The sequence below is a fragment of the Dama dama genome, chromosome 18 (genome assembly GCF_033118175.1).
Source record: "Dama dama isolate Ldn47 chromosome 18, ASM3311817v1, whole genome shotgun sequence".
In the NCBI taxonomy this organism is placed as follows: domain Eukaryota; kingdom Metazoa; phylum Chordata; class Mammalia; order Artiodactyla; family Cervidae; genus Dama; species Dama dama.
The window spans coordinates 21,760,916-21,783,023 of record NC_083698.1 but is presented as its reverse complement, the minus strand read 5'-3'; the positions used below and the strand labels follow the sequence as shown (position 1 = coordinate 21,783,023).

General features: G+C 35.3%; 1 protein-coding gene across 1 annotated transcript in view; it reads left to right on the top strand.

Annotated features, from left to right (window-relative positions):
• Window positions 1-22,108, top strand: part of DGKB (diacylglycerol kinase beta) — an 820,417-nt gene that overhangs the window by 161,975 nt on the left and 636,334 nt on the right. Inside the window, exons 3-4 of the mRNA XM_061165003.1 lie at window positions 3,018-3,094; window positions 6,606-6,626. Coding sequence (XP_061020986.1) covers window positions 3,018-3,094; window positions 6,606-6,626 — 98 coding nt within the window. The remainder of the gene's footprint in view (window positions 1-3,017; window positions 3,095-6,605; window positions 6,627-22,108) is intronic.

Here is a 22,108-nt window from a genome sequence, read left to right as displayed (position 1 = left end):
TGTTTTTCATTCCTATGCATGCTTAAAATGAAAAGCCCATCTTCAGGTGGTATCTCTAAAGTTCTCTGTAAGGCCTGTGTATCAAAAACCAACTTTTTCTTTTTTCCCTTCAATTTTATTATGGAGCCAAGCTGTGGTTAAAATAGTCCACTGGGATATATTCTATTAGGATTTTTCTAGTTTTTACACATATGGATATGTGTATGTCTGTATATGTGTATGTCTCTGTAGGTAGGTATAGAAATTATACACCTAAATCTATAAGCAAGAGGAAGTAAAAGGTTTTGTCCTAACTTAGACTAGTGCCTTATTATCTACAGAGAAGGATTTGAGAATAAAGAATCAGCTTTTTATTCTCTTTAATATTGCACCTGGTCTCTGAAATAGTATAAGTTTCTGCCAAGGTGCATGTCAAAGCAATTACTGTAGTTTGTTGTATTTTAGGAATAGCTCTGATCATTTCAATCCAAATATTTATTGCAATTCTATTGTCTCAGCTTTGTAATAAATTGAATGTTGTGCAAAAATAAAAATGTTCATTTTCTTCTCTAGGGTCACCTACAATCTAACAAGGTACACAATAAAACAATTTAACCTGAAGCACAGTATGGAAATTGCTAGCAAAATATATAATGAAAAAAATTATTTACAGAAAGCTGCACAGATGTTAAGCACGTTATGGTACACACACAAACACTCACAACCAGAGAATCTCAGCCAAAAGACAAACAATCCACTTATAAATGGCCCAAAGTCTTGAAGAGACATTTCTTCAAAGAAGATATTCAGATGGCCAATAAGCACATGAAAAGATGCTGAAGATCATTAGTCTTTAGTAAATGACTACTCCAGTACAAACCGTAATCATTTTATCCATAGGATGACTACAGTCAAAAAACTAAAAAATAACAACGATTGACAAAGATACAGAAAAATTGGAACCCTCTTTCGTTGCTGGTAGGTGTGTAAAATAGTACAGCCCTGTGAAAATCTGTTCGGCAATTCCTCAAAACGTTAAACATAGAATTACCATATGACCCAGCAATTCTCCTCTTAGGCAAAGAACTGAAGCATATATTTGAATAAAAACATGTATATGTGAATGTTTGTAGCATTTTTATTCATGGAAAAAACTCAAATGTGTATTAGCTGATGAATAAAAAATAAACTGTGGTATATTCATAAAATGTAATATTTTTAGCTGTAAAGAGGAATGAAGTACTGACACATGCTACAATGTACATCAACCTTAAAGCCTTTATGCTAAATGGAAGAAGTCAAACACAAAGACAATGCCTTATATGATTCCTTTTGTATGAAATGTCTAGAATATGGGTTTCTTTTTTGACATGAAGAAAATATTCTGGAAGTAGACAGTGGTGGTTGCTCCACAGTGACTTGTATACTTTAAAATGGTTAAAGTGGTAAGTTTATGTTCTGTGAATTTTATCACAGTAAAAATGTACAGTCGCATACACTTACAACTAAACACTCTTTGCAATATGAAGAAAGTTATAAATTCCAAATAAAAGTATGAAGTGAAGTGAAGTGAAGTGAAGTGAAGTTGCTCAGTCGTGTCTGACTCTTTGTGACCCCATGAACTGTAGCCTACCAGGCTCCTTGGTCCATGGGATTTTTCCAGGCAAGAGTACTGGAGTGGGTCGCCATTTCCTTCTCCAGGGGATCTTCCTGACCCTGGGATCGAACCTGGGCCTCCCACATTGTACGCAGACGCTTTACTGTCTGAGCTACCAGGGAAGCCCCAAATAAAAGTGTAATTTGTGAAATATAGGCATGATGCACTTAATGGGCATCTAAGAGTGAATTTTCTAAGAGTTTTTCAAAAGCTTATTTGTAAATTAGTTTTTTTGGGAATTGGAAAATGTTTTATGGTGATTCAAATATAACTGAGTTTTGAGGGTAGGCAGGAAGGATTATATTCAAGTGCTGGGAAATAGTATCCACTCCCTATCCCCTAATAGGAAACTTAAAATCTGCTTATTTCCCACATTTTAGTTTCAAGTTCATTTTATCATTGTTATTTAAACTTGATTGAATATTTAAAAGACAATGATATTTGTAGTGTAATTTTCTTCTTTAAATATATTGTAATTCTGAGATTTCTTGATCAAAATTATATTTTGACATGATAACATTATGTTAGCAGATTGACTACATACATTTTTATTGCATTTATATATAATTTTTAAACTCATAATTGTGATCTTCATGACATGATTTCCTGTGTTAATTCAATTCTTTTTTTTATCATCTTAATATGATGAAACTCCTGAAAAGTATAAAAATTTTGGAAAATCATAATTTAAAATACTTTTGATAACATATCTAAACTCTTTTCTTAATTGACAAAAAGTAATTTGAGCCTTATGGATATTTAGAAAATTCTCTCTTGCAAAATAATAAGATGTGTAGTTTGCCTCTGAATGGATCCTATTTTTCTTATCTATCCAGCAGGGCTATTTTTAGTTAATGGAGTGATATATGGAAAATGCACTATGTATGGTAAAGAATAGCTAGGTTTTCTGTTTTTTTAAAACTATGTCATTCACTTAAATGTTATAAAGAAAAGAAAGGGGAAAAACATGCTACTGATTCATTATTTGCATATTAATTCATATAGTAATAGACAGTGGCCCCATTCTTGGACAGAACATGTTTTCTTCTGTTTCTTTTATTTTATTTTATTTTTTGCCACACACACAACTTACTGGATTTTAGTTCCCTGACTGGGGATTGAACCTGCGCACAACAGTGAAAGCGCAGAGCCCAAACCCCTGGACCACTAGAAAAATTCCCATTTCTTTCTTTGTGTGTATGTGTGTGATTGCCTTTTTCAATTATATATCCCTTCAACAATGATAAAGAATGTTTTGCATATTTATCTTAAAATTTACTATCTGGTGGTATTTATTTATATTTTAAGAAGTCTTTGTTTCTGAACTGGGTTATGCAAGCGTACTAGCAGATATAAACAATGTGTTTTCTATTTCTTATAGATTCTACAAAGAAATTAAAAGATGTTCTTGAAGAATTCCATGGTAATGGTGTGCTTGCAAAGTATAATCCTGAAGGGGTAAAGCCTTTTTTTCTTTATTTAAGTTTCATATAGATGTTTGGAGTAGGGATTTCTTAACGAAGAGTTCTTGGAAATGTATATTCATATCCAAAATGAAATTCATAATGAGATGCTATTCTGGAACATACATTAAATGGTATACTGCTTATTTTCATCCCAAAATGTTTTGCTAATGAAAATAGCATTTCTATATTGTATGCTTGGAAGTGTATAGATTATCTCTAATATATGCTAGGTTCTTTTCCTAAAAGTCAGGAAACACTTTTAGGTAGAAAAAGAGAGAAAGTGTGCCTCACTCTCTCTAAGACCTACTTAATGTTAACTCGGCATTGGGGCTGGAAGTGGTACCTTGACTGAAGGAAAATTCTGTGATGGATATAAGTGATCTGTTACTTTAAAGAGCAAGCCTTGATACAAAGAGAGGAATTTATTCTACTTATCTTGTTTTTGTCTGGTACCAGTAAGCTTTTGAGTCCCTGAAATTCTTTCCCTATAAAAACTTGATGTATTGTCTAATTGCTTTGAAACTCCTTTCTTGAATGAATGCCTGTCCCTTCCTAATTATTTGTTAATAACCTTTTCTTTTATGTTAGTTGAGAAATGTTACATATTAGATGTTTGATCATCATTGCTGTAAGTTCTTTGGTAGCTTTACCAAGTGATAGTTGGGTTTTATGGGAGTTAAAACAAACTGCCCAGAACTCTTTTACCTGGATATATTATCTAGGTATTTAGACAGCTTTGTTTGCTGATTAAAATGTGATTTGGTTTGTGTTATCATTGTTTTTGTGGTTTTGAATGTTTACAAAATGACAGTTCTTGGCTATCCTTAATATTTTACTTCTCTGGGATTTATAGAACTAATGGTTTAGTCAAAACGCAGTCTTTAAATTCTGACCTCATTTTAGTATTTTCAATACTTACTATTTTTATTACAATAATTACTCTTTTTCCTTTTATATTTTTATGCTGTCTGCATTCCAATACATAACTATATCTTTTAAAACTTTTTAATCTGAGATTCATTTTGTTTTTTTTTTAAATATAGTTAATGTTTAGTGCCTACAAACGATGCAGAAAATAGACAACTTAAAGCCACTTCTATTTGCCTATATGGAAAAAATCACATATTTGCCCTCATTCTGCTCAGATTTTATTTTCCTAGATGCTTTAGAGAGAGAGAAAAAAAATGTTGGTAGATAAATTTGTAGAAGTGAAAATCTCAAAGACAAAGAAAGCAGAGTTGAAAAGGTAAAAATGACAGCTTATTGAATTGTTATAAGACCTCCAAAATTCAGTAATTATTTACATTCTCAAACATAGTTGAAAACCTGCATGTACCTATTTACGTACAGAGAGAAAACCAGTTTTTTCTCCCTGCAGATAGTTGTCATCTATAAATTCATGTGGAATGTGGGCTTGTTTGCAAATAGACTGTTTGCTTCAATTATTTCTTATTTAAAGGACGCTCAGGACTTAATCTGACTGATAAATGGATTTATTGAGGTAATTACTAGATTTGTTATTAGACACGTATGATGTCAGCCTTCTCAATAATGTAATACCTCTCCATAAATGCACAGATTTGCTCTTGAAATGCATTATTAAAATAATGAACAGTTGAAAAACAAAAAGTTAGATCTTATTAAGACTCAAAAGTATCTCTAATTTGAGTAAAACCTCTCTCAAATTTTAAAGTTGATGGGAGGGGAATTTTCCCTTCAGGAGAAAAATTTAAAGTTTTTATGAGTCTTTTAAATACTAGTATGTATTTTATAAAAATCAATAGGAAATATTTAGAAATTTCAATGTTTAGATTTGAAATTTCAAAGTCTAAAGAGTCTGTTTGGTGCATACCTTCATCAAGTTTATAAAAGTTTACTTAAATAGTAGGAAATAATTCATACTGTCAACTCACATGTAAAAATATTACTCTCTATTGATTGGTCAAGTTGAGCTCAGAGTAGACATAGTTGAGTACCTAATTAATGTTCAGCTATACAAGAAAAACTAGGAAAGCAATTAATCTAGTCATGCTTTATAGTAAATGACTAATACTTTGTTTTCTAAAATAGACATAGTCTGCATCATCCATGGAAAGTGTTACTTCAAAGAGACTACAACCTAAATATCTCTCAAATAATTTTCTCCTTTACAAAGTAAAGCTCCTTAAAGGGTAGACGTATTATTTTTGTTTTCACTTACTTGAACTACTGAATTATAAAAACTGTATATACAAACATTCCAATGAAAATGTGACCTGTTTTAGTCTATGTGAACAGAGAATATTAAGTGTAATATATGGATGAATCATTTATTTTTAATTCCTATGAGGAAATAAATGATATAATCATAAAATATATGTTTAAACAATGGCTTTAAAGATGTTTTAAGCATAAAAGCTTGAGGAAGGTCTTGAGATAACCAAATATGATTGTAAATAAAGAAACTGATTTTAAGAAAAGTAAAATGCTTTTCCCAAGATGTACCATCTAGGTTTGTGACAATAGCGATAATTAAAATCTAGATCTGTGTAATCCCAGTTTAAGATATTTCCTGTTTACTTAATTGATGAGGCTATTAGAATGAGAGGGAAAACCAAGGGATATGAGAAGGACGAGGGGAAGGAAAACATTTTTCATACGCATTGAATGGTATTACTTATGTATGAGCATGGCCTGTTCCATTGCACCCAATTATTACTAACTCATACCCAGCAAGGTAAGAGATGCCTATTAGTTTCACCTAATTTTATGTGAGCAATGTAAAGCCTATCATTATAGGTAGATTGTAATGGCCATCCATTCTTAGTGAGAAGGTTCATAGTAAACCAGTCAGAACATCGCAGATATAATAGATTCATGAGAGTAGTAGAATTTTGTAATATGAGAATCAGTTTGTCATTGAAAATGTAAATATTTTCCCCTGGATTTCAAATTCCATATCAAACTGTTTTGTTGGCTTCTAAAACAATGGGAAGAAATTAAGTAGTGGCATATATAGAGAGAAATTAAATATCTACCTTTAAAGAGATGGAGAGAAGCTAGGCATGTTATTCTAACAGGAGGAATCATTAGAAGTGGGGAATAAGTATAATCAAATATACCTTTATATATTCTATTATATTTTCATATTCTTCTCTGGAAGGCTTCCATTATATTGTATGTGTTATTCATTATATTTACCCTATGTCAATTAGAACTGTTTGCTTATTACATTCTAAGATTGATCTATTCAATGAGTCTCAGGTTTTAGCTGGCATCAGAATCACCTGGGTTCTTCTTAAAATAGTTTGCTGCCTCTCCACTTTAGTTTCTGGAACAGAGTTCAAAAATTTATCAGTTTCCCAGCTGATGCTGAAGCTATTTCGGAACCCCATTTTGAGACCCATGCATCTAAAGTGTGTTTTCAGATCAATCTGTAAACTTGACTTTATCAGCAATATGAGGTGATGAGTATAAATTATCTGACATTAACACATGTATTCTTTCTTTCCTTGCATTCACAGAAACAAGACATTCTTAATCAAGTAAGACATTTTCTTTTCTATTAAAATCTGTCTTTTCTTTCTTTATTCTGATGTGAGCTATGAATTTCTCATCCTTGTCTCTGAGCTATACTTCTGTACCAGTGAGATTCATATATAAGATTAACTGTAATACTTATAAAGATAAAAGTGACTGATTTGTGTTCAAGTTAAAGACTCAAATAGAGAAACTATACCTCAATAGAATCAAAAAGGGTCCAAAGTGCAGCGTTCAGTTTTGTAGACTCTTGAGCTTACTTTTTCTAATTTCAACAAAACATCATCAGGCTCTGGTAAAAAGATTTATTTAATGAAAGTCTTAAATTATTAATCTATGATGAGAGATTTAACAATAGGATTTAAATGCAATTGATAAGAACTTTTGATTGGTCTACAGTGCTACTAGCATATGTGAGGAAAATATGAGTGAAAAGCTCTTGAGTTTCACCCTCCTAGGAAAAAGAGTAAACCCATCTGTGCTTTCAACCACTCTCTCCTAGTCATGTCCATTTTGTAAAGCAGGTTTTAGGTCCATAGTTAAGTTGGATACATAGAATTATAATACATTGTCGAGTTCTCTGAATGGATGTTTATATCCCAGTAGGAATGTGTGCATGTGATATTACTATTAATAAAATGCATGAGCTGTCTAAAACCATATTGTCTCCCTTGGACCGACTAGGTATGTATTAGCTGCTTCTTTTTTTATTAATATATATATATATATTTTATTGAAGTGTAGTTGACTTATAATGTGTCAGGTACACAATTCAGTTATACATATGCACATATATTACATTTCAGATGATGACCACTATAGATTATTACAAGATATTGACTATAGTTCCCTGTGATATACATTAAACCTTTTTTGCTTGTTGTGTATCTGTTGTTTTAAATTAGAAATCTAGCATTCTATTCATACTAAGTCAAACAAATGGAACCAAAATGTAATAAAAATTTTAGCTAGGAAAAAATTCATGTTTTCTAAATTATATATATTATACATAATACACAAAAGCAAAGGCTTTTTTCTATGCTTGATAAAGGCTTAGAAAGAACATCAAGAAAAGAAGAGATAGAGAAATTGGAAAACATAAACTAAATGAAATGGAAGCATTGAGTATGAAATAGAAAAGGTGAAACAAGCTAGATAAAAGGTCATCATGTAGTCCAGTTGCTTTTAAATATGGCTACTCATTAGAAATACTATCTAGAGTTTTGGAGAAAAATGTACTAACTGCTTCTTATTCACTAGTTTCCCTGTTGTTTCAATGACAGCATGCCCAGTAGTTTCATCCCTGACATGTCCCAGTATGATTGATTACATCAGAATGAACTTGACTGACTTTGACGCTGGTCCTACCTATTATAATCGCCTAGGTTGCAACACAGCTGAAATGGAAATTCGTTGCTGGTGATAGTTGTTACTAGCCCCTTTCAGACCTGACCTCTGAGGAAACCTACTAGCTCCCCCAAAGGCAGTTTCCACGAGGTTCATGTTACTAGACGGCAACTCCCATGGACAGAGGAGCCTTGCGGGCAACATTTCATGGGGTTGCGAAAGCGTCTGACGTGATTTAGTGACTAAACAACAACAACCCCTTCAGAATAAACAGTTGTTTTGTGAAGCAGGCTCTAGCTTCTGAAGGGCATTTGTTGTGTATTTTGGTTCACAAACACACCATTCCACACAAGCTGCCTTCCCGCCCCAGGCTGTCTGAAAGCTGTTGGCAGAGGAGCCTGCCTCTGCATGGGGTCAGCCTCGTGAGCTGCTTGCTTTCTCTTCCTCGTTCAGTCTTTGTTCTGTGTGCAGTTTAGCAGGGAAGCCGTTTCAGTTGCAGAGTATAAACAACGTGGAAAGCTGAGGGTAGCCTAAGGGAAAAAGCAGTGTGAGGCATGCGTACTTATTGCTCCCCGTGTGTTTTTTGTCTATTGTGTCCTGTGAGTGTAAGATGCTCTTTTTACATTTCCTGTCAGTAGATGATTCTTGGCCCAAGGCTGAGCTAACTTTTTATAGCTCCCTGGGTATACCTTAGCTCTGTACTCAGTACTCTGTACTGGGTTTATGCTAATGTGCCTACCCTTTATATTCAGACAAGTGAGTTGCCTCAATCCCTTAATAAGAAACCTGGGAATTCAGAACCTACATTTTGTAGTGCTGCTGCCTAATGTATATTTTAAATGTCTTTAGAAAGGATATTGATGCTGTTATAATTAGTAGCAAAGATAAACACCCTTCTATTTTAAGCTGTAATTGTCCTCCCAGAATCAAATTCAACCTTTGCCATTAAAGAAACCTCCTTGAAAGTATAATAGAGAAAATACAGTCTTGGGAATCCAACTGAACCGAGTTCAAATTCCATGTCTGCCACATACAAGCAGGTCTTCGACTAGTTGCTTCATCTCTCCCGGCCTCAGTTTGTTCACCTATCCAATGAAGAGAGTATTGCCTCAGCTTAGTTGTTGAAAGGGTTAAATTCTAAAGTAGACGTAAAATACTTAGCCCTGTGTCTGTGACAGGTGTTCCACTGATGTTCTGAGGCAGTGGTTGTTGGTCACACTGTAGGGAGGAACAGGCTTTCAAATGAAAGTTCTGGAGAACATATAAAAGATAAAACCAAGAATATCTGAGATATTCCAACCATTCCTAGAACCTCAATTTTCTCAGAGCCTCGGTGTTTCTCATCCAAAAAGTTAGGAGGTATAACACAGTGACTCTGATGTCTTTTTCCATCGTTCAATTGATTTCCTTCTAAGGTGTGAGTGGAGGACAAGTCGTGTGATTTGCTTCCCCCACCAAGCCTCGTTGCGATCTAGAATGCTGTCCTGGTGGTAGAGTTAGGGAGTCTGTTGTCCCCCACCCCCCACAACTGCATAAATGCCAGGACAATTAGTTAGCAAGGAATGGATGTAACATGTTTACCAATGTTTCTGCTTCACTTCTACCCTATTGCTATCAACACATTTTCAGTCATCTTCCTTCTCTTATCAAACTTGTAGCGAGAACACAGTTTTGAAAACATACCATGAGATGGAAGAATAAAATGCCTACTATCATCCTGTCATTAACCTGATTTTGATTATGTATTACTTATTGTTGAAATACTTTGTAACTTTTATTTCAACATGTGGCCTCAGTATTTATGCCCTTGATACTCCGAGAACTGCTCTCACATAGAATGGACCATGTCCAAAAATTTGAGAAAATATTTGCATAGCTCCTTGTGAGATTAATTAGTTATGCCATAATTAAACAAATCAATTTGAATAACTCCTTGCAGGTTTCTAGTAATTGCACTGAGGAACAAATCTCAACGTTTCCAAAAAACACACTGTTTTATATCTGTGAAAATATTTAGAATTTGAGAATGGACCATCTGCCACATCTTATTCTAAATTGCAAGCTTAATGATTTAACTACTTAAAATGACTAGGTGATATCTGTCACAGTCAACATGTCACAAATGATCCATTTCTCCCTTAATGTTCTGTAATAAATATACAAAAATTTGAAAATAGGTAAATATTTAGAATATATAAAATGTAATTATACTAACTGCTTCCAATTGCTTTTTCTACAGATGAGCTGCTAAAACAAGCTTAAATTGAAAAATAGACTGGTAACTCTCTTTAATTTGATGATAAGCACTAACTTTGACATGTAGTAAACATTCTGTATAGGTTACTCTTTCATTTCTTTTTTTTCCCCTAACACCGTACACAAAGATAAACTCAAAATGGATGAAAGACCTAAATATAAGACCAGAAACTATAAAACTCTTATAGGAAAATGTAGGCAGAACACTCTATGACATAAATCACAGCAAGATCCTCTATGACCCACCTCCTAAGGAAATGGAAATAACACCAAAAATAGACAAGTGAGACCTAATTAAACCGAAAAGCTTTTGCATAGCAAAGGAAACTACAAACAGGTTGAAAAGACAGAATGAGGGAAAATAACAGTAATTGGAACAACTGACAAAGGATTAATCTCCAAAACATACAAGCAGCTCATGCAGCGCAATACCGGAAAAACAGACAACCCAATCAAAAACTGAGCAGAAGACCTAAACAGACATTTCTCCAAAGAAGACGTGCAGATTGTCTTTTATTTCTTTCATAGCATTTATTAAATAATTCATGTAAGAGTTAAAAATCAGAGAAAAAGTGATGTTGGGAACTTCAGGTGATCTCTTTTACTTGTTTAAGGACAAATAGGGGCTTCCCTGGTAGCTCAGCTGGTGAAGAATCCACCTGCAATGCACGTGACCCCCGTTTGATTCCTGGGTTGGGAAGATCCCCTGGAGAGGGATAGGCTACCCATTGCAGTATACTTGGGCTTGCCTGGAGGCTCAGACAGTAAAGAATCTACCTGCAATGTGGGAGACCTGGGTTTGATCCCTGGGTTGGGAAGATCCCCTGGAGGAGGGCATGGCAACCCACTCCAGTATTCTTGCCTGGAAAATCCCTGTGGATAGAAGAGCCTGGTGGGCTACGGTCATGGGTTTGCAAAGAGTCAGGCAAGACCGAGCGACTAAGCACAAAGATAAACAGAGAAAATTCTTTAGGTGCTTGCTACACCTAACATTTATCTGAGGGTTTGTCTGCTGTGTTTGTTTGTGTGTTTGCATCAATAGGAATAGATTTTTTCAAAAGGAGTACATTTAAGGATATTAGTGGAAAATCTGGACATTTGTGTATAAGGATTTAGAGTGTCTAAGGATTTTGTTTGTTTTTTTTTTAAGTAGCTAGAGGAAATGATAAATAATATTCTTAAAATCAATAACCAGTAACACTGAAGAAGCTGAAGTTGAACGGTTCTATGAAGACCAACAAGACCTTCTAGAATTAACACCCAAAAAAGATGTCCTTTTCATTATAGGGGACTGGAATGCAAAAGTAGGAAGTCAAGAAACACCTGGAGTAACAGGAAAAGTTGGCCATGGAGTATGCAATGAAGCAGGGCAAAGGCTAATAGAGTTTTGCCAAGAGAACGCACCAGACATAGCAAACACCCTCTTCCAACAACACAAGAGAAGACTGTACATATATACATCACCAGATGGCCAACACTGAAATCAGACTGATTATATTCTTTGCAGCCAAAGATGGAGAAGCTCTATACCATCAGCAAAAACAAGACCAGGAATTGACTGTGGCTCAGATCATGAACTCCTTATTGCCAAATTCAGACTTCAATTGAAGAAAGTGGGGAAAACCACTAGACCATTCAGGTATGACCTAAATCAAATCCCTTATGACTATACAGTGGAAGTGAGAAATAGATTTAAGGGACTAGATCTGATAGATGGAGAGCCTGATGAACTATGGACAGAGGTTCGTGACATTGTACAGGAGACAGGAATCAAGACCATCCCCAAGAAGAAGAAATGCAAAAAGGCAAAATGGCTGTCTGAGGAGGCCTTGCAAATAGCTGTGAAAAGAAGAGAAGTGTAAAGCAAAGGAGAAAAGGAAAGATATTCCTATTTGAATGCAGAGTTCCAAAGAATAGCAAGGAGAGATAAGAAAGCCTTCCTCAGCAATCAATGCAAAGAAATAGAGGGAAAAAAATAGAATGGGAAGGACTAGAGATCTCTTCAAGAAAATTAGAGATACCAAGGGAACATTTCATGCAACGATGGGCTCAATAAAGGACAGAAACGGTATGGACCTAACAGAAGCACAAGATATTAAGAAGAGGTGGCAAGAATACACAAAAAACTGTACAAAAAAGATCTCCATGACACAGATAATCATGATGGTGTGATCACTCACCTAGAGCCAGACATCCTGGAATGTGAAGTCAAGTGGGCCTTGGGAAGCATCACTATGAACAAAGCTAGTGGAGGTGATGGAATTCCAGTTGAGCTATTTCAAATCCTAAAAGATGATGCTGTGAAAGTGCTGCATATGATATGTCAGCAAATTTGGAAAACACAGCAGTGACCACAGGACTGGAAAAGGTCTGTTTTCATTCCAATCTGAAAGAAATGCAATGCCAAAGAATGCTCAGACTACTGCACAATTGCACTCATCTCACACACTAGTAAAGTAATGCTCAAAATTCTCCAAGCCAGGCTTCAGCAATACATGAACTGTGAACTTCCAGATGTTCAAGCTGGTTTTAGAAAAGGCAGAGGAACCAGAGATCAAATTGCCAATATCCACTAGATCATTGAAAAAGCAAGAGTTCCAGAAAAACATTTATTTCTGTTTTATTGACTATGCCAAAGCCTTCGACTGTGTGGATCACAATAAACTGTGGAAAATTCTGAAGAGATGGGAATACCAGATCACCTGATCTGCCTCTTGAGAAACCTATATGCAGGTCAGGAAGCAACAGTTAGAACTGGACATGGAACAACAGACTGGTTCCAAATAGGAAAAGGAGTATGTCAAGGCTGTATATTGTCACCCTGCTTATTTAACTTCTATGCACAGTACATCATGAGAAACGCTGGGCTGGAAGAAGCACAAGCTGGAATCAAGATTGCCGGGAGAAATTTCAATAATCTGAGAAATGCAGATGATATCACCCTTACGGCCGAAAGTGAAGAAGTGCTAAAGAGCCTCTTGATAAAAGTGAAAGAGGAAAGTGAAAATGTTGGCTTAAAGCTCAACACTCAGTAAACTAAGATCATGGTATCCGGTCCCATCACTTCATGGCAAATAGATGGGGAAACAGTGGCAGACTTTATTTTTCAGGCTCTAAAACCACTGCAGATAGTGATTGCAGCCATGAAATTAAAAGACACTTACTCCTTGGAAGGAAAGTTATGACCAATCTAGATAGCATATTAAAAAGCAGAGACATTACTTTGCCAACAAAGATCCATCTTGCCAAGGCTATGGTTTTTCCAGTAGTCATGTATGGATGTGGGAGTTGGACTATAAAGAAAGCTGAGCACCGAAGAATTGATGCTTTTGAACTGTTGTGCTGGAGAAGACTCATGAGAGCCCCTTGGACTGCAAGGAGATCCAACCAGTCCATCCTGAAGGAGATCAGTCCTGGGTGTACATTGGAAGGACTGATGCTGAAGCTGAAACTCCAATACTTTGGCCACCTGATGCAAAGAGCTCATTCATTGGAAAAGACCCTGATGCTAGGAAAGATTGAGGGCAGGAGGAGAAGGGGATGACAGAGGATGAGATGGTTGGATGGCATCACCGACTCAATCGACATGAGTTTGGGTGAACTTCAGAAGTTGGTGTTGGACAGGGAGGCCTGGCGTGCTGTGGCTCATGGGGTCGCAAAGAGTCAGACGCGACTGAGTGACTGAACTGAACTGAAGATCAATAAGTTAAATTTTCCATTTAGGAAAATATGTCTAAAGCCAATGGGAACAACAGACTTGCGTTCAAGAGGAGACTAGTATAAATTACTGAAGAAGTCCAATCAAATGATGAAAACTGGGATGGCAAGGAGGATTATAATGGAACCTGAAGGCAGATTTAATATATAGTTCAGATATGTGGTCAAAAGTAATAGGTTACATTTAGAATATCAAAAAGAATTATAGTCAATTCAGAGTTTTCAAGATTGTGGAACTGAGATAATTATACCATCACTGTTTATTTTTATAGTTTCCCGTTTTTAGTCTAATGACTATCTTATTGATAGACTAGTCAGCAGAGTTGATGGTGACAAACCAGTTGTACTTGATATGGATATTGAAAACTTAAAATCTGCCTATAGAGTTATACTTAACTATAACATGGAAGCCTTTGAAATAATAAATATTTAGGTCCTTGGCGATAAATAGGAACTTTTGGCTTTGGGCTTTTTACTTGATGTTTCTGAGCCTCAGAAAAATCCTTTTACAGCCTTCCTGTCTATAAAATAGGAGTGATAGTGGCATTTGCTTATGGAGTTATTGTGATGATTGAATTACAGCATACACATAACATACTTAGTGCAGTTCCTAGAACACAATAGCATTTAGATAGTTTCCATTATATACAACAAACACTTTTAGGAAATTCGAATTTTATTTTTCCATTTATGGATAATAGAGCATATTACTGACTATAAAGATTGAACGGAGAGGTTGAAGGCTTTAAGAAGTAGTTTGGCATAAAAACATCTACCAGTGAGGATAAACATATAGAAAGTGAGAAAAGCACTTGGAACAAAAATTATTGGTTGCATCCCAAATAATGCATGCATATTATGTATCAGATATTGTTCCCTTGTGGCTCAGACAATAAAGAACTGGCCTGCAGTGCAGAAGACACGAGTTCAATCCCTGGGTTGGGAAAATTCCCTGGAGTAGAAAGTGGCAGCACTTTCCAGTATTCTTGCCTGGAGAATCCCATGGACAGAGGAGCCTGGTGGGCTGCAGTCTATAGGGCTGCAGAGAATCGAACAATACTGACTAAGACTTTCACTTTTACCTTCATTGCATCTGGACATGTGGAAGAAACAGAAATGGTCAAGATGATCTTTGCTACCAAGAAGTATCAATTAAATATATTTTACAGATTGCTTGCAAAGTACTTCCCTGTAGCTCAGACGGTAAAGAATCTGCCTGCAATGCAGGAGACCCCAGTTCGATCCCTGGGTCGGGGAGATCCTCTGGAGAAGGGGATGGCAATCCACTCCAGAAATCTTGCCTGGAGAATCCCATGAACAGAGGAAGTTGGCGGGCCACAGTCTAGAGGGTTGCAGGGTCGGACACGACTGAGCGAGTGACACTACACTACTAAGGAATTCTTAAGTCCTGAAAATAATCAGTGAATTCCCTGGTGCTCCTGTAGACTCTCCTTCCCTCACTCTCACATGCTAGCTGAGCACTTCCTGACTTGTCTTCTACACTTTTTCATCTTGATGTTTCTCCCTGTAATAACCCAGACATATTTGGGCCTTGATGGATTAGAAAGAAGAGATTTTTTAGGATAATATGTATTTGAAATCATTCCAAATTTTTTGTTATATTGTTATCAATACTTTTGTTGATTTTGTTTTAATTTGTTACAATATTACATATATAGCCATGTGCTATCATACTTTAAAATAATCTCATTTGAGATTTATTAAAACAATATATTCCTGGTCAAAACCTTTTTGTATTTATTCTGTTTCACAAATTCTTACCATACTACTTGAATCAGTTTTCTTTCTTGCTAGATGTCATACAAAGAGGTATTGAGTGAAATTGTGCTTATTTCTATTTTTTTGCTATTGCAGTGTCCATACTTCAAATATATCATGCTAACCTGCAATGTAAAAGAATTATGTTAAGCACTGTGTGGTTCAGAGTTGTGTTGGATCTTATAGTCTAGCGGGGAACAAGAGATACTTGTAATTTCTGCCTATACACATACCTGCATTAAGAGGCTCATTTGGGGACTTTAAAAAATTAATTTATTTTTTTCATTGAAGGATAATTGCTTTACAGAATTTTGTTATTTTCTGTCAGACATCAACATGAATCAGCTATAGGTGTACATATGTCTCTTCCCTCTTGAACCTTCCTCCCATCTCCCTCCACGAAGATGCAAGTATGCAGTCCTTAAAAACTGACATTATTAATGAAAATTATAGATGCATAGTTATTCACAAAATCTTTATTCTGTTTTATTTTTCGAGGAGAAATAACTTTTAGAGCATTTGGTGTGTGGTCCAGTAATAACTCACACCAGTTCTAGTGACAACACGAAACACAGGCAAGACAGCGTCCTACGAGATGAAGGTGGAATCTATTTTTTAAAAAATGGTACAAATGAACTTCTCCACAAAACAGAAATAGAGTCACAGATGTAGAAAACAAATTCATGGTTAATGAGGTTAGAAGAGGAGGGATAACTTGGAAGGTTGGGATTGACATATATATATATATATATATATATATATATATATATATACTATGTATAAAAGAGATAATTAATACTGTATAGCGTAGGGAACTCTACTCAATACTCTGCAATGGTCTATATGGGAAAAGAATCTAAAAAGAGTGTGTATATGTATATGGATAACTGATTCACTTTGCTATACACCTGAAACTAACACAACTTTGTAAATCAACTATACTCCAGTAAAAATTTTTTCAGAGTAGATTTCAGCTGAAGTACAAAATTTAGTGGTATACAGACTCTTGATCACAAGATATACTGAAAATCACAATAAAAGTAACCCGCTTAAAATTTTTATAATCGATAATGTGCATTTCATAATTACTAAAATAACTTGGAGTATCATTGTTTGTTATGCTTGCCATTGGCCATCTCTTACTGAAAAACACATGTCTATTTCTCTCTGTGAGACTTAGTAGATGTTAGTTTTAGGTAAAGACTGGTACAATTAATAAATTATGCACTTCTGAGGTAGTGAAGATAATTTCATTTGCCAAAACTAAGTTTCAATCCAATGTGAAATTCACACTTTCACTCTTTCTTGTTAATGGAAGTTTCTCCATGGCCGTGTAGGAGACTATCAAGGAGTGCTCTGAAAATGTACAGTCTATTGCAGGATCAATTTCAGTACAAGATACACATTAGCAATGAGGCATTTAAAATGTAGATTTTCTTTCCTGAAAATATTTTAATATCAAAATTATGTATTTGGAATCTCAGAAAGTTAGCCATACTACATATTAATGTATATGTTTTGGTTCAGTAACCTTTACATCAGTGTTTGATTTAACATAATTAGTTAATGATGTAAATTAGATATAAATTTGCATATAATGATACAGACTAGGAAAATTGATATGGAAATGGTGAAAGAAAGCCTCTGACTAACTTAAATTGCTGCCTACCTCATTTGAGTTCTTTTGCTCGGTAGCCAGCACTATTGTACACATAGTAGGCACTTAGTCAACACTTAATGATAAATGAGTTGAAGTAATTTCTTTGTTCATGGTTTTAGCTACTTAGTCTTTGATACTTCAGTGATTAATTTTTGTCTTTTAAAGATCACCTAGTGGGAAGGGGGATCGGGATGGGGAATACATGTAAATCCATGGCTGATTCATGTCAATGTATGACAAAAACCACCACAATATTGTAAAGTAATTAGCCTCCAACTAATAAAAATAAATGAAAAAAATAAAAAAATAAAATAAAACATAAATAAATAAATGTAAAGAAGAAAAATTATTCATAATTAAAAAAAGATTACCTATTAATCAGCTGTGTATGCAAGTTCATTAGCAATTGTGAAAATTGGACTTTTTGTCTGATATAAAAGTTATAAGATCCTGTTATGTAAAATGATCCTATTATTATTAGTCTTACTATCCTATTGTGATCATGAAAGTGTTAGTTGCTCAGTCATGTCCAACTCTTTGTGACCCCATGGACTGTAACCCCCCAAGCTCCTCTGTCCATGGAATTCTCCAGGCAAGAATACTGGAGTGAGTAGCCATTCCCTTCTCCAGAGGCTCTTCCAGACCCAGGGATGGAACCTAGGTCTCCTGCATTGCAGGTGGATTCTTTACCATTTGAGCTGCCAGGGAAGCCCTATTATGAGGATATGATCCTGTTAAAATATGTTAGATCACATGATTTCCTGCTGCAACCCTCCAATAACTGTTCCTCTCACTCGACTTTAAGCCATAATGGTTTATTTTTAATATTTATATATCTTTATTTACTTATTTATTTGCCTGTGCCAAGCTTAGTTGTGGCTTGTGTAATCTTAGTTCCCTGACCAGGGTTTGAACATGGGCCCTCTCATTGAGAGTATGGAGTCCTAACCACTGGACCACCAGGAAAGTCCCACCATGGCACTGTATTGATGGTCTAAAATATTTTTTACAGCGTCTGCCCCCATATACACACCACCAAAGATCCTGTCTTTTACGTCCTCTCTATAATTCTAGTCCTTCCTCAATCCTGCTCTAGTCTCTTGCTTTTCTTCACTACCTCTTATAGAAAATCGTCTAAAACAAGAACATCTTAATGCCTCAGGACATTTGCACCACTGTTTTTATCTCTCTGGGATGTTCTTTCTCCAAATGTGTGAAGCTCGCTCCCTCATCTTATTTCAGTCTTTATTTAAAGAACAGATTCTCATTTCCTAATCATCAGATTTAAAACTACAAGCACCATCCCCAATATATAAATTTCTTCCTTCTTTATTTCTTGTACAACATTTAATTGGGCTCCCTGGTGGCAGTGCTAGTGGTGAAGAATCCACCTGTAATGCAGGAAAAGCGGGAGATGTGGGTTTGATCCCTGGATGGGGAAGATCCCCTGGAGAGAGGGTGGTGGCAACCCATTCCAATATTCTTACCTGGAGAATCGCATGGACAGAGAAGCATGGTGAGCTACAGTCCATAGGGTCACAAAGAGTTAGACATGATTTAGCACATACGTACACACTACTTAATACCTTCAGACACTGTACATTTAAGCTATTTATTATTTTTCTTATTCCCTTTATTAGAAGATAAGCCCCCTGATGGAAGGATTTTGCATGTATCAGTAACATCTTTACCCCATCACCTAGAACAGAGCCCAGTACAAAGTAGATATATGCATAATGTACATTTGCTGAATATGAGAAAATCTTTATCCTGAAACTGCCAAAATAAATTAATGATAGAGTGACGACATTTATTTTCATTCACTTTGAATCTACTTGGATGAATACTAGAGTTATTTCTTTATTATTAGCAGGAATTTAAACATCACGAATCCAGATGGTCAGATAGAATAATGAAAGGCACATAGAAATGTGTTTTGAATTTGTGCCAACTTGGCAGCAAGCTCTGAGCAGCTTCCCGAGTTTGTATTCTTTAGAGATTCTATCTCCCTAAATAGTCTGTGGCTGCTCCTTCAAGAAAAAAAAAATGGAAAAACAGGTTTCAAAATCTTAAATATAATTTGGATTGTGTGTCTCTGAACTTCTAGCCAATTTGATTTTTGAGAACTCATTTAGTTGTTTGATCCTACGTTTTGCATTAGTGTTTCTATTGCTTTGCATATAAATGAGTTCATTCTATTTAAAGGTCACGATCTTCAGAAACCAATGCTAGTGCTGCTGCATGACGGCAGTAGAAAATAAGAGATGTAAATTTGGAAATATTCTGCTAAATTGTGAAATAAGAAAAATGTACAGATTGAGGATAGTATCAATTTATGGAAGTGTTAATATTCTGGAAAACACAAAATTTTAGAGAAGATTGGAAAAATCTTCTGCTAATGAGAAGTAAATGACTTAACCAGGAAAGGCATTGAAGATTAATTCCTCAATGAACATGAAACCCTGAAGCAGCTGCCTTTTGGCTTTGAAGAAGTTTGGGTTTTACAACATTGTAAGCTGTGTGTAATGACAGGAAATGTAAGAGAAAGGAAGTTTGCTCCTACCAACACTATAAAGAAGCTGGAGGAAGAAGTTGACGTCATCACTAAAACTTCAGTCATAAATAGGATGACGTCATCTTGTGGAAATCATTTAAGAACTAAGGAAACTTTTATTCTATTCTTATGTCTAAGAAAGGCTTTTAGTTATTTTAAAGTAAGTTAATCTCTTTTTAAAGGCTTACTTTCTGAAGGCAATCATTTGCCAATATTGCCTGACTCAGAACAATTACCGCACAATATCTAAGACACAAAAACTATGGGTCCAGTTTGGAAAAATGCAATGAATTTTCTAATTTTCTGAATCAATAGACTAGGGCAAATTAAGGTTATAAAAATCTAACCTCAAATCAGTACTTCTTTTTATTTATTCCCTTTCCTTTTTTAAGCTATTTTATTTCTTTTATATCCTTTGGGCCCAAGGGTACATTAAATGCTTTACATCAATTTATTATTATGTTTAGGCAGCACTGCTGAATGGGTCATCTTATATGGAGGAAATTAAGGTATAGAGGTGACAGATAATAAAACTAAGCTATTTTTTTTTTGCTTGTTGAGCAAGGGAGAGCTACGACACTGGAGCTAGTTCAAAAAGTTTTCCTGAGATCTGAAAAAGAAGGTGTCAAGGAGAAATGTATTCCTTATCAAGAGAGATGTCATACATTAAGTTCACTTTTCTTTTTTTCCTTTGGACTGGCTATTTTCCTGGTTTTCTTCATTAAATCACAGGCACTGATTTCAAGGGTGTTCTATGTGGGTTATGTAGGGCTCTATGAAGGGCATAAACATACTTGGGATGAGGCAGATTTTTCCTTAAAAGAGCCGATACATGTCTTGCCCCAAATCACTCAGGTGGTGAGTGGAGGTATTAGAATATGAAACAAAATTGTTTTATTCTGAAGTCCTTGTTGTTGTTTTTGTTGGTTTGCTGTTGTTGTCCTATGTTAAACCCTTGACATGAAAGAATTCTGTTTTAAAATATAATCTTACTGTAAAGGAAGAGCCAGAGGAAAAAATTCAGTCATTATAGTCCTTTGTTCACATTTAATTACCAGATTTCTCAAAAGCAAAGACAAAGGATAAGCAAAAAACAAACAAACAAAAGTGCCCAACAACAAAAAAAGGGGACCCATGTAATGATCTATTAAATGCAAATGGAAACATTTATGTTAATGTGGTTTAAGGTTCATTCTTCCAATATTGTGGGGAATTTTTCCTAACAAACTAAGAGATTGTTATTATAGATGAAGAACGTGAGTCACAGAGAGATTAATAAATTGCCCACTGTCACCCAGCTGGATAGTGTTGGGTCAAGAGTTGATCCAAGGAGTCTGACTTCAAGACCATGCTTCTATCATGTTATGTTTCCAAACATAATGCTGACTACCAAAGGGTACAGAGAGAAGAGATACTATAAGTAACTTTGATTTTAGTCATGATACTTGTGAATATGTTTATCACACACATTTCCTATAACCTTTTGAATTAACCCCTGGTTCCCTTCTTTATTCGTTGTAGCAAATACTTTCTGAAAGTATTTCAGCTGATTGATGCTGTTCTTTGTATATTCATGGATTTTAGTTTGTGGTTCAGTCTGCTTGTAGACTGCAGTCCACGGGTCACAAAGAGTCGGACATAATTGAGAGACTGAACTGAACTACTAGTAGAATTTGTAATATTCTGTGCTGGAGATGATTCATTGAACATGGAAAGAAATGAAGTCTTTTTACCACCACTAATATATAACCAACTGTGTGTGTGTGTATATATATATATATATTGGAGAAGGAAATGGCAACCCACTCCAGTGTTGTTGCCTGGAGAATCGCATGAGCCAAGAAGGCTGGCAGGCTATAGTCCATGGGTTCTTGGCTCATGCGATTCTCAGGCAACAACACTGGAGCTGGGTAGCCATCTACCTCTCTCCCAATATATATATATATATATATACACACACACATACACACACATATATATGTATAAATATTTGAAGTGCCCTACTGAGAATGAATAAGCAAAACAAAACTTAATTAAAAATGTCAGATTAAGTTGCAGGCGGGATCTTGGAACCATTAATAAACATAATGTTTTTTTCATATTGGCTTGAGATAATATTAGGTACAAAAGCATACATAGTATATATAGTTAAATGTTATATGATCTAATCTGCA